The sequence below is a fragment of the Mus caroli genome, unplaced genomic scaffold, assembly GCF_978045245.1.
Source record: "Mus caroli unplaced genomic scaffold, Mus_caroli_1 scaffold_15, whole genome shotgun sequence".
NCBI classification, from domain to species: domain Eukaryota; kingdom Metazoa; phylum Chordata; class Mammalia; order Rodentia; family Muridae; genus Mus; species Mus caroli.
The window spans coordinates 63,793,468-63,807,411 of NW_028227270.1; the positions used below are offsets into that span (position 1 = coordinate 63,793,468).

General features: G+C 44.4%; 1 protein-coding gene across 1 annotated transcript; it reads left to right on the forward strand.

Moving 5' to 3' along the window:
• The first annotated feature begins 7,115 nt into the window (after positions 1-7,115).
• Positions 7,116-13,393, forward strand: Lect2 (leukocyte cell derived chemotaxin 2). Its single transcript, XM_021180507.2, has 4 exons — positions 7,116-7,373; positions 8,798-8,894; positions 10,148-10,293; positions 12,983-13,393. Exons 1-4 carry the CDS (start codon positions 7,328-7,330, stop codon positions 13,147-13,149), a joined length of 456 nt encoding a protein of 151 aa, XP_021036166.1. The 5' UTR covers positions 7,116-7,327; the 3' UTR covers positions 13,150-13,393.
• The last annotated feature ends 551 nt before the right edge of the window (positions 13,394-13,944 follow it).

Sequence of the window (13,944 nt, forward strand, 5' to 3'; positions counted from 1 at the left end):
CTACATTACCCATGTTACAAAGCTACACTGTATGTATAAACTATATGTTGTATCAAGAGACAGTGGTGCCTTCCATTGCTTACGACCAAATTTAAAGTAAATCAAACCTGGTCTCTATTGTGCTGTAAGGGCCATGACCCTGCCCCAACTATAATTATTCATTTCAACAATACAAAAAGAAATGGATTGCTGGGAAATGCTTGTTAGATTCTAGGGTAAGCTGACTACCTCCATCCACTAGAAAGCCTGGACTTCATCCCCTATGTTAAAATTATTTCCTATCAAATCCCCCTCTTTTTATTTCACCACCCAAAATGTTTCCACTAATTCCCCATGCTTAAAATTGTTTCTGTTTCATTTGGATGTGTGTGTGTGTGTGTGTGTGTGCCTGTCTGTCTGTCTGTCTGTCTGTCTGTCTGGGGGAGGGAGGGAGGAGAGGATTTGGTAGAAAGGGTATGGATTCATCGCTACAGCAAGGTCCCCAGTGCCCAAAGCATGTACATCAACAGGAGCTGAAATGTGCATCTACTGACTCTCTGACAATGACTACGATAGGCAGGCTTTACAGCTAGAGAGGCTCTGGCCTTATTTTGGATTTCTGAACCCACATGGTGAGAAGCCAGTGGTCGACACCTTTAGGTAGGTTCTTCTGAGAGAGGACCAGCAGGAAGCCTGGGATGTTTGGTCACCAACAGTCCTTTGAAGGTAAGGTTACCTCTCCCCTCCAGCCCTAGCTTTATTCAAAGGCTTTCAAACTACAGGTCAAATAAAAGATCAGAGATACTGATATGAAAGTGCTGACCAACGCACACATCCAACAACTGGGAAACAGATGAAGAAAGGCTGGTTTGCCGGACTCAGAAAGACAGGTGTTGCATTTCTCCCTTACTGGCTTCTAGCCCCAAATCTTCAGCAGTGAATGCATAGCCCATTGTAACCATAGAAACCAGGATTGTATAGCAGGACCATTGCCAGGATTGGGCACTGGGGGAGCAATAGAGACAGGACAGTAGGATACAAGTAATCTCATCAGGGAGATGGGAAGAGGGGCTAGCAAGATGTAAGTGAGCTGATGGGGGAACAGGGAAAGTGCAGACTCCTTAGGGAAGAGGGAAGAGTAAATTCAGGAAGATGAAGGAGGGAGGTAACATAACAATATGGATGTCTGGAAAAGCCTCAAGAAAAGATACTATTTACCTTAACACATAATTTAGCGTATGAAAATACACGCATGATTTAATAAATTTTTCTCATGGGGTTGATGGCTCTCTCTGCAAGGGACAAAGACCACCTAACAAAAACTCCAAACCAGACATTAGCAGCCCTCTTTGGAGCTCTTGCCCAGGGCTAAGAGATTCCCCAAACATACAGCCTACTGCTATGGTCCTTAGTTGTCCCCTAGAGGTAGAAAGTAAGTCCCCATTGCTGAAGGCACCCTGCACTTCAGAAGCAGGGCCCAGAGGCTCACAATCTGGAACTGACCCCGATGCCCCCTCCCTGAGGACTTGCTCTCATGGTACTCGTGTACGAGTTTCCAAGGGAGGGGTAAATGGGCGAATCTGGAGACAGGAAAGAGAAAGGAGAAATGTTGTAGCTAAAATAAAATCTCAAAAATAAACAAAAACAACGAAAGAAAGAATATGCAAGTAATTTTTTTTCAGCTGTAAGGAAGAACAAGGTTACACCATTTACAGGAAAATAAATACAACCGCAGGCAATCATATTAAACCAATCAAGTCAGCTCAGAAAGATGATTCGTGTGATTGCTCATTTGTGAGCCCTGGGATTTGTGTAGAGAGAGAAAATCACACACAGACACATAGAAGTAGAACCATCGAAGGGAACAAAGGGGAATTTTGGGAAGGGTGACAGAGGGCAGGGAGCAGTCTAGAGTGGGGAACGTGCCTACAGCACCTTACATACCTATTGAAAACGGCCTTGCGTGGTTCTACAGAACAGAATGTAAAATATTAGCGTCCATACTCTCCGATTTTTCCCACAGCTGAGTAAGACCAAAATGGGCGCATGTGAGTTTCCCAAACGGGAGTTCCCAGATCAGTCCTGACACATTGACCCTTTGCAACGTAATATTCTATAAAGCAACCTCGGAGTTTTGTTTTTCTCTGCTTTTAGAGTGTTATGCCCCGACTCTGAGGGAAGCCCAGGGGAGCTCAAGAACTGCAGAGTCCGATGCAATTGTGCATATTGTTTTTATTGTTATTTTTTATTTTTTATTGTTTTCCAGTCAGACTCGATCACAAACCTTCCTACAGCACAGGACAGGAGTGCAACCAGAAGCTTGGAAGGCTTGGCACTTATATATAGCATAGTTAGAGATTCTTTGAATGCTTAGGGTGATGGGGGGTGGGGGAGGAGGATACGGTGAGTCATAATTCAGACACGATACCATTTGGTAGGGCGGAATCACATGGCTGAGAGGGGGATTCTTCTGACCTACGGACTATCTTTATGAGCCTACCAGGAACTAGTTTTATGGCCAGCCATAACTGTCTGTGACCCCTGATCACCCTCTCTTCCATGATTCAAACATGGGACCCTAATCTCTTTTTTCCAAGGACAGGCACCAGCTGCACCTGGGAAGCGCCCTGCTGGCTATCAGCAAGAGCACTAGCATCAGTGTCACAGAGGCAAGGGAGGCTGTCCTCTGTCTTTATTATTATTATTATTATTATTATTATTATTATTTTCTGTGTAGCCCTGGCTGTCATGTCATCTGCCTGCCTCTGCCTCCCAAGTGCTGGGATTAAAAGTGTGCCTATCCATCTCACTCAAGCTGGCACCTGTGGCTCCTCTTAGGTGCAGCCATGGAAGGGGAGAAGTTTGCTGCAGGAGAGAGCAGGGGTTGGGGAAAGCAGAATGCTTGCTGTGGGAGAGAGCCTGGGATGAGGGAAGGGAAACGACTTTGAGAAAGTGCAGAAGCAAGCCTCCTGTGCATTTCAAGAGCTATGCTCTAACACAGAAGATAGTACACATATATTAAAATGCTGATATTCGCCAGTCATGGTGGTACACGCCTTTAATCCCAGCACTTGGAAGGCAGAGGAAGGGATATTTCTGAGTTCGAGGCCAGCCTGGCCTACAAAGTGAGTTCCAGGACAGCCAGGGCTTTATAGAGAAACCCTGTCTCGAAAAACAAAAACAAAAGCAAAAGCTGATATTCCAGAAAAAAAGGGGCAAGAAGTGTGTGTGTGTGTGTGTGTAAATGCATGTGACCCAAATGGTTATGGACATTTGTTTTATACTGACTTGAATTTGGGGATGGGTTTTGCTATAAAAATGCAATGCTTATATAATAAGAACATTAAATATAGCTACTTCCTAAAAGTCAGAGGGGAAATCAGGATAATTTCCAAGAAGAGATAATGGACTTGGCTAATAGCTTTACAGAGAGAGATAATAATGGGGGAAATGAGGAACTTGGATAGCTGTCTAGCCCCCCACATCAGCACAGGACACCTGTTTCCATTCCACCTGAGAGGGGGTGTCTGGGAGTGGGGAGAGTAGGGTCTCATCATTACAACAAGGTCCCAGTTCCCAAAGCATGTACATCTTGTGCCTCTTTCTCTCTGACGATGACTACGATAGACACACTTCAGTAGAGAGGGTCTGGCTTTGGTTTAGTTCTCTGAATGCACGCAGTAAGAAGGCAGTGGCCCAACAGCTTTAGGCAAGATCTTCGGAGTGGGCTCTGGAGGAAGGGACCAGCAGGTCAAACAACATAGACCTAATGGTAAAGTAACTGCAGGGCACAGTGTAGTAAAATCCTAGAAGCCATTACCTGCCCTCAATAACTATCCGTTTGTGACGTCACATTTCATACACATACCATGCTTCAGACCCATGGGTACTTTGAAATCAATCTCTGGTTCAACCTGAAGTCAATTTGAGATTCATATACCATGTTTCCAATGTATTTTGCAAAGAGAATGACTATAAAATCCACACAGGATTCATTTTATATAAACACTCAATCCACTATGATCCAATAGTGTTAACCTGAGCAGTGGTCTATCCTTGGGTCATCTCTCCCCTGATTAATCTCTGAACAAGACCCACCACTGCCTTTGGCTGCTTGGGGCTATGCTGCTCTTCATGGGGGCAGTGTCCCACAGTGGGCACCTAGCTGAAGGCATCACAGTGTTATTCTTAGCCCTCTGGATTCAGGCCTAGTTCCTCTGATCAGGTAGCAGAGCTAAGTCCTTCATTGGGTCTGAGCTCATAGGTACCATTATCAGGAGGCACAAAACGCCTCTTCCTCCCCGTGCTTTTCTTCAGTGGTATGGCTGCTACCGTGAGCCTGCTCCACCCCAGTTCCATTTGCCACAGGTTTTCACGGCAGCCATTCCTGCCAGGACACTACTGCATCAAGGGTTTCAAGACAGTCCTCTACCATCTCCTTGGAGATGCTGGGGTCTCTGAGAGAAACATGGGTTAGAGAAGGTTAATAAGGAAGACAGAGAGGGAGAGGGAGAGGGGGGAGGGGGAGAGGGAGAGGGAGCGCCACAGGTAGAAAAGGCAATAAAATTGCAAGTACAAAGGTCTGGGGCCTTTGAAAGTGTGTGAGTGTTGCTAAATTGTCCTCTGAAAAGGTTAAACTGTCTTTTATCTCCAGTCAGTGTGCTGATAGCCAAGTCTGGAGCTCTGCCTAACAGACAGGAGAAACTCTTGTCCTATTTTGTAACCATCTGTAAGAGAAACACTGCTAATGCCACCTCCTTTCAGTAACTTACTTGTATCCATTCTGCTGTGAAAGTCCATGAACACCTCTGCTCATTTGCCTACTGGCTTGCATATACGGTGTTCCTTGTAAGAATTCTTAGTATGGGGGGGGGGGTTGGTGATAGCAATCAGAACACACTGCCTGCATGGTTGGAGTTGTCAAAGAACAAATTTAATAAAAGCTTTAAGTGTTTTTTATATATATATATATGGTTAACCACATATATATGGTTAGGATATTGGGAAACCGATTGTGTGTGCAATCCAGACTGACCTTGAATTCAGTGTATAGTCTTGAGCTTCTGATCCCTGCCTCTATCCCTGAGTGATGAAATTAAAGGTTTATACCACCACATCCATCTTATGAGGGGCTGGGAATCAAACCCAGTTTTGTGGGCATTGTGTGTGTTTGGTAAGTGCTCTACCTCCTGAGAATGGTGCGTGTGTGTTTTGTGTGTGTGTGTGTGTGTGTGTGTATGCACCAGTATTGTCGACTGACTACTGTCTTTGACTTTCATCAGGATATTTTTTTCTTTATATCAGCAAATGGATCCTTTAGTCTCTGGGGTTTTAGACATTGAAAGACCTAATCTATTCCAAAACTGAAAAAAAGAAATCCTATGTGAATGTCATGGTCTACAATTCCCCTTCCTTCCTCTCTCTTCCTCTCTTTTTTTTTTTTTTTTTTTAAAGATTTATTTATTATATGTAAGTACACTGTAGCTGTCTTCAGACACTCCAGAAGAGGGCGCCAGATCTCGTTACGGATGGTTGTGAGCCACCATGTGGTTGCTGGGATTTGAACTCTGGACCTTCGGAAGAGCAGTCGGGTGCTCTTACCCACTGAGCCATCTCGCCAGCCCTCTCTTCTTCTCTTGCATGGCAATGCTGGTCCACTTTCATGTGCGGATCAAGCTTCTATTTCCTTCCAGATGTCTCCCTGCTGCTGAATCCTTTCCCTTTACAGGAGAGTCTAAAGTGGTGTACCTACTGTGTGCTGTATACTGTATGCATCTGGGCCTGCTTCTGGATTCTGTTTCTCCGCAGTGATCTATTCTTGTTCTTGCTCAGAATCAATTCTGCAAGGCCTGCACTGTGGTGGCCTTGTGCACATCACTCTCCGAGAAAAGCTGTGTGAAGTCGCCTGTGGCCTCACCCACACAGTTCTGTTACTGTTGCAGCCCCCTTGGCTTCAAGTGGCATCCAGTGTTGCTCACTGTAATGGGATGTTCTGGGGTGTCTTCAGCCGTGAGTCTCTGCTGCATGTGGCTCCGTATTGTGTCCTCGGGGCAGCCTGTCACCCTGGCACTGGCAGAACACCGGAAGCAGAGTGCAGTGACAAAGACCAGGCCAGGCTGCAAGGACATACCGTTAGCTCTGACTCACTTGGTCAAAGCCACGGAGCTGAGCCAAAACCAAGGGCTGGGGAAGTGTCCAGGAAGACACAGGATAGGGTGTGGCTGCAGATGTGGAAGTGTTACAACACAAGTTTCCTACAGCTACTGACTAGGTATGCAAGGGAAGGGGCTTCATGGAAAAGCCTAGTCCTCATCCGATGTTAAGGGTAAGGAGGAACTGGTAGTTTATATATGAAAATTCTGAATCAGAAAATGTAATTATAAATAAAAAGTACAGAGGGAATTAGAGAATGTTGCATCCATGTCTCCAATAATTGACAAATTGTTTTGTGGAGTTGTCAGTGACTTTTTTTTTTTTTCCAGAAACAGAATATTTTAGAGCTTAGGTCGCCATGACTGTCCACACAGTTCACTCCTCTCCAGCCTGTGCCATGTGTGTTTGTATCATTATTACACAGGCAACATTCATGAAGGGCAACATTTTTTGTTTGGAAGATTTAAAGAAACAATATAGTATATGATACATAATTTTAGAAGTGCTTTTCATTCAATAGTCTATTTAGGATCTAACTTTATTAATATATATAGTTTTTATTTAAGCTCTTATACTCCACTGAATGGCCTATTTCATAGTTCGACTATAATTTCATCTACCGGTAGATTCCTTGGGTGTTAATATCCACCATTATAAGCATTTAAAAGCACATGCTCAAAAGAAACAAGCATAATTTATCGAACTGGCAGTGTTATCTATAAATCTTACATAGATGAAATCTAATTGGATGATTGAAAACCCACCCCACCTAAGATGAATGCTGCTCTTGGTGAGAGTTCTCCAGTGTTACTAGTCAGCTCTTTCCTGAAACATGCAGGATCCACAGGAAAAGGCCTCCAGCAGATGGTAACAACTATACCACCATTCACCCTCCAGCCCCAACCAAAAGGCATCAATCTGCATCCAGCTTTATCATTCCTGTTAATATTTAGTCAGTATTTCTGATAGTGTTGGCTGCTTCTCCAGATCAAAGGCTTTGGCCGGCCGAGGTCTCCGTGCGATCAGACAGCTCTCCACGGAATGTTACAGTTTAACCCGACTCATCTTGCTTTCTGTGTCTCTTACTAGATCTCGGAGAAACATAAATTACCAGAGAAGATTCACTCAGTCCGGGGGTGACCCTGTGTGCATGGAGCAGGTCTAACTAGAGGAAGAAACAAGAAGCAAAATCCAGATGTTTCCCACAACAATCCTCATTTCAGCTGCTTTGATTTCCTCTGGTAAGTCCAACACGGACAACATGAGAATCCTGGCTAACTTAGGAATTATGTACCCAATTTACCCCTGATTTCAGGCATAGACTTAAAAGTCAGTCATAGCAGAATGCAACATGAAATTTGGTATTAACAAGTAAAGGTGGAGTAGGCGGGGATGGTGTAGCGGATGGAGCAGGTGGATTTCTCTGACACCTCTTCCTGATGCTCTGATTCTTCAGTCAGGCAATGTAAACTCAGAGCAGGGACACTTCCAGACAAGCCTTCAGTCCTGGCCTGGAACTTAATCACTAACACCTCCCCCAGCCCCACCTCTCCTCACCAAAAAACCCTAGAAGATGAAGAAAGTCTCAAGTGAGACTTAGATGTGGGAAGTTCCTGATGCAAAGGCTGGCTTGGGATGAAGGCAAAGTCCCCTTGGTGCTCCCAGCAGGCAAGACAAAGCTGCCCGCGAGATTCCTCAGATGCCAGGACAATGCTGGTTCTGCACGGCTATAACCTGATCATAGCATTCATTTGAAGCTCAGCTCCACATTAGAAGGCTTTAAGACTCACATTCGAAGTTACAGTACTGAAGATACTTAATAGCCATATTCTGTAGCTTATCTTCACAGCATATATATTAGTGAAGAGTAAAATGGCTTTAAAGGAAACCAATCATTAAATCAGCAGGCTCTTGCTTTTGCTTCAAAGTGAGAGGCTAAAACTGCTAACTGTACCCCTGTGACTACTAATTCTGGGACTCAGGGATTCAATATGACTAACATTACTTAAGATAGTAAAGGGTAAGCTGCACTTAAAAGTTTGCACGGCATATAATGAGAGAGACAGCGCCTCTGACCGTGTTTACTCTTCGGAACCTTCACACAATCATCTCTGCTCCTGTCCCAGCATCCTCTGAGTCTCACTTCAGGCTAACTGTGGTTCGTCACTTTTGATCCCATCTCAAATATCGACTTCTATGTTTGTGAAAATGAGATTTAGTTCACGCTGCGTGAAGTGGGCACGCTCAGAGTATGGCTCGTTTGTGAGTCGAACATTTGCTTGGATGCCACTCTTAGACCTGATTGTAAAACATTTGAAGTTCCTGCACAGCTTCCTAAGGTTTGTCTGTTTTTTAAGCTGAGCTCCTTTCTTTCGCTTAACCATAGCTGTCCACAGGTCTGGTAGCAAACAAAGGAACATTGAAAAGCACACTATATACCTTGTATTCATGAACAATTTCAAGCAGTGATATAATGGAGGCTCCTGCTTATAAATAAGGATTTTATATCCCACAGAATTATATAGCCAGGGGATTTTGTTTTATATCTGAATCAGCAATCCATAGGAAAAAAACTAACCAAAGGAGGTGGGATTAGACCCCAGTGTCCTGGAGAGACATACAGAAGAGACACAGGCTGCCCACGACTCACATTTCTCCTCTACAGCCCTAGCAGGACCATGGGCTAACATATGTGCCAGCAAATCTTCCAACGAGATCCGGACGTGTGACAGCTATGGCTGTGGACAGTATTCTGCTCAAAGGTATGAGCGACCACAAACAGCTACCACATGGTTGGTTCCTCTCTTCTCAAATTGTCTGAGTCCTGTGTTTCCTAGAGGGCCCACGGTAACCTCCCTCTGACAGGCCGGAAGCCATGCTGTGTGCAGCTATGACTATATTTGTAGCAACTTCCAAAATTCTGCTTCAAGGATGGGGTCTGCACTGGAGACAGAGCCAGAAAGAAGGGAAAGGAATCAAAGCAATGTTGTTGTTATTGTTGTTAGTTGTTATTGTTCTTGTTGTTATTGATGCTGTTGGTATTGATGTTCTTATTGTTGTGGATGTTGTTGTTATTGATATTATTGTTGATGTTGCATTATTGTTATTGTTGTTGATGTTATTGTTGTTATTGATGTTTTTGTATTGTTGTTGATGTGTTGTTATTGTTTTGATGTTGTGTTGTTGTTATTGTTGATGTTGTTATTGTTGATGTTGTCATTGATATTGTTATTGATGTTGATGTTGTTATTGTTGATGTTACTGTTGTTATTGATGTTTTTGTATTATTGTTGTTGATGTTGTGTTATTATTGTTGATGTTGTTATTGTTGATGTTATTATATTGTTGATGTTGTTGTCATCACTGATATTGTTATTGATGTTGATGTTGTTATTGTTGATGTTACTGTTGTTGTAGTTATTATTATTGTTGTTGTTGCGATGTGACAAGCCTGAAAGGAAGTTTATAAGTCCTTTTGCTATGAGGAAAAAAAAACACTTGGAAAACACATGATATTTGCTATACATTAGGGTTCCCTAAAACAGTAGCTTTTTACATTGGTTTTGAGAGGAAGTGGTACTAGGCTCAGTGGTACAGCACTGGCCTAGTACCCATCAGGCCCTGGGTTTGATTCCCAACAATGAAAACTAAAAGGCCTCGAAGGAGTCAAGATTCAAAAAATATATTTGTACACGTTGTTTTCCAAATACCACATAATAATGATAATATTATTATAATCCTTAAACATTATTGTTGCTGTTGTTCTTATTATCTAAGGCTTATTGTAAATCAAATATGATTTTTAAATAATTCCATCTTTATAATATGATCATTAGTGCATGTGGACAGAGAGACTAAAACTGGGCTAAACAGAGTAAAATATCCCGGGCACTGCAATATCTTCTGGCTGCTTCAAGCTTTGATGCCCAAGGCTGGGAGTTGTGCACCAAGAACATAATCCTGGCAATGCCTTTTCCTGGGACACCCCCTCTGATGGCATTTATTTATATTCTAGAACCCAAAGGCATCACCCAGGTGTGGACGTCCTGTGCTCGGATGGATCTGTGGTGTATGCACCATTCACTGGGAAGATAGTGGGCCAGGAGAAACCGTATAGAAACAAAAATGCCATCAATGATGGCGTTCGACTGTCTGGACGAGGTAAGAGTATCAATCCGGGACACGGTCCAGGTGCGGAGGCTTAGTTATTTAACACAGGCTCCAAACGCAGAAGTTTCATGTTCCTTCCAAGATAGTAAGATCTAGAACATACAGGACAACCCAAGCACAAAACAGAAGGTGCCTCATATTTCCCCAAAGCCTGTCTATGTAAAAAGATCACCGACCTCCACAGCCGACCTGGCTGTCCCCTTCTGTGGCCCAGGTACTTTTGCTTAGAAGACTGTCTGGGCAGAACTGATATCCACAACAGACACACACCTCCATTGACCAGAATCCCACAATTCACTAACTTCTGCAGCAGTTGAATGCAAACTATTTCTGAATGCCTCTGTTTGGTAAGGCTGGCCCCCAGGGTCTGCACTGGCTTTTGTTCATTTGAATTCTATTGAGATCCAATATGTGAACAAAACTGTCCATTGTGCAAGAGTGGAATTCCATGAGCTTATGTTAACATTTGGGCAACAAGACAGAAGAGGACCAGCCTCCCAGACACCCCCTGTGCTGGCAGGGGCAGTCACTAACCCCCAGCACGTTAGTCTGCCTGTCTGGGAAGATCGGTAGAATGAAGCAGTCTGCCCTATTTCCTATGAGGTTCCTTGAATTACCTATCACAGTTGAGAAATTTACCCTGCCCTGTGTTCTTACATCCGTGTTCATTCTTTTTGATTTTACAATGAATAATACAGCTTATTAAGAAGGGGAGAGATTCCTGATCATGGACGTGGGCTAATGAGCTGAGCGTAAAATCCCCAAAGGCCCACGTTCATTCTTGTGTTATACGGACTCCATTTCCATCTTTAGATGGACACTATAGTAACTTCCAGTTTTAGGAAAAAAGTTGCTAGGCGTGTTCTGGTGCCTGTGGTGGTGCTAAGGTCAGCGGCCAGAGTAGTGTGCACACTAGCTCTATCACTGGGCTGTGCATGGCCAGTCCCTCTTGCACTGTGTGTGTGTGTGTGTGTGTGTGTGTGTGTAAGTTCCTGTGTGCAAGAGGACATGCATGTATGTGCATGCACACGAGTGCATATGGAGGCCACAGGACAACCCTGCCTGTTTTTCCTCAGGTGCCGTCTACCTTGGTTTTCTTTTCCTTCAATTCTTGACATTTATTGACTTAATTTTGTGCATGTGTCTATGAGTAGATGAGGATAACCTGGAAGGCTTTAGGAGGCCACCCATCTATTCCTTTCTAGGGTCACAGGATCTGTCAGGTTTGGATGAATCTGATTACTTTGTTATCTCTTAGTCACCTTGACCTTGGCTTTGGCTAGAAAGAAACACAGTTTAATGACACCAATTTCTGCTGACATTTAAGCAACAGAAAACAGTCAGGAAATAGCTCTTCAAAGGCTTGGGGTCCCTCAAAGGCTTGGTGATGAGTTGTCCCTTGGAACGCCGCCCCCCTCCCTTTACTGTGACAAAAAAAAATACAGCTTGTCAGGCAGAAAGGACAGTCCAGTGGGAGCATGGTGCAACTGCTCGCATTGGATCTGCAGTTGGGAAGCAGAGATTAATTCTGGTACTCCCCAGGCTCCTCCTCCTTCTCCTTTATATAGTCTGAGCCCTGTGCCCATAGTGCCGCTCATATTAGGAAGAGCCTTTTCTCCTTGGTTAAACCTCTGTGGAAATCCTTTTGACTGTCTTCTAATGGTTCTAACTCCAGTCAGACGGACAGCCAAGATTAACCATCATACCGCCACAGAAGTGACATAGATGTAAATACAAGATGAGGCTGGGGAGAGAGCCTGCTCTGTAAAATCTGTGTCCCTCAAGCACAAGAACCGGGTGGCACCTCCTTAACCCACATCTAAAACCCAACATGGTAGTATGCCCTTTAACCCCAGCACTGGAGAGGTCCAGGCAGAGGACCCCTGGGACTTGCTGACCAACCAGCCTAGCATAATGGGTGAGCTTCAAGCCAATCACACACACACACACACACACACACACACACACACACTGAGACAACAATCACAAGGCAGAGAGAGAGCTAACTGGAAATAGAGCAGACTTATGAAATTTCCAAAAGCCCACTCCCTGGGACATGCCTCTTCTGACAAGGCCTCCTAACTCTTCCCAGACGGTTCCAACTGGAGACCAGACATTCAAATATATGAATCTACAGGGGCTGTTCTCAGTTAAATTACCCATGAGCTGAAATAACTCCCTGCAGTCAGACTAGGGGCCTACTGGGTCAGCTGATCAATGCATCCATGTATTGGGGTTCATCTTCAAATGGTCCCAGGGCATCCCACCTGCCTGTGGCTGCTTCTCTGGTTCCAGATTCCACTGTAGCCAGCATGCTCAGAACTCAGCAGTGTGCTGTCATACCTAGTGTGTATTTTCAGCTGTAGGAGATACTGTCTATACCATTTCCCAAAGTGGCTGTTTGGAACAAGGTATCTTATTGGCCCAACATTCGGCCAGTAGGCTAGGCAGGCTGGCTGGAAAGTGCATCAGCAGGAAGACATCTTCCTCTACCTCCCCAGGGCAGAGATTGCAGGCACATACTACAACTCTCAATGTCTTCACTGGTTATAGGGATAAAATCCAGATTCCCAGGCCTACAAGGCAAGTGCTATACCAATGAACTTATTCCCAGCCCCATGTTTTAAATTTCTGACGCAAGGCTACAGAAGCCCAAATAATCTCTTCCTTTTTCTTTTAGGTTTCTGTGTCAAAATTTTCTACATTAAGCCAATTAAGTATAAAGGTTCTATCAAAAAGGGGGAGAAGCTGGGCACCTTGCTGCCCCTGCAGAAAGTTTACCCAGGCATCCAGTCGCATGTACACGTTGAAAACTGCGACTCCAGTGACCCCACGGCGTACCTGTAAGCAGAGACAAAGGCCAGATCTTCTAAATTCAAAGCCATCTCAGAAACTGGGACATGCCCTGCTCCCGAAGAAACGTGCATTCTGACAGAAACACAAATCTGTGTAAACACTCACAGCCCTGATTCCAAGGCATCGCCGCTCTGACGGGTGGGCTCTGCTCGGCCTGCCACCTCAGGGCCAGGGCGTTTGACATTTTCGATTTTTAGGTTCTGGTGACTGAAATAAACGAATGACCTCCCACTTGTCCCATGTTTCTGAGATCTCTGAACCAGCCACTTCTCTGCCTGAACGCAAGAAAGAGCCTAAAGGGCCTTTTATGACACAAGAGTTGCTCACAAGGCCTCAAACAGCACACGTAATAAATACAAGCTGACAAAACTGGAGGCCGTTCTTAGCTAGGGTGATGTATTCTCACCAATGTTCTTACCTTGTCAGGCTAGCTGGAGGACCGTCACAGGGATAAGGTTGGCTGGCCTTGCTATCCACACGCTTTCCTGCTCCGCAAGAGTAACAGGTTCCTAGTAAGTGAATGGAGGCATCTTCCCTAAAGAGGCATATTCGGGATCGCAGTGAGGCTGCGTGCATGCAGGAGTGTCAGGATGGAAAAGAAACTACCCTTAACTAATGTGTCACATGAGCTGAGTCAGGTGGCCTCGTCCAGTGACACCATATGCACACCAAAACATCCTTCCATATACCACCATTTATACCATTACCCAACGATCTATTCTATATCATTCTTTCTTAGTGGTGCTGATAGGAAGCACCGAAGAGAAGACAAAACATATAAATGTG

Excerpts from the sequence above, each read along its gene's own strand:
- Lect2 (XM_021180507.2), top strand. The coding sequence starts at position 7,328 with ATGTTTCCCACAACAATCCTCATTTCAGCTGCTTTGATTTCCTCTG. Across the intron at positions 7,374-8,797 it reads AGCTGCTTTGATTTCCTCTG|CCCTAGCAGGACCATGGGCT; the intron begins GTAAGTCCAACA and ends TCTCCTCTACAG. Across the intron at positions 10,294-12,982 it reads CGTTCGACTGTCTGGACGAG|GTTTCTGTGTCAAAATTTTC; the intron begins GTAAGAGTATCA and ends TTTTTCTTTTAG.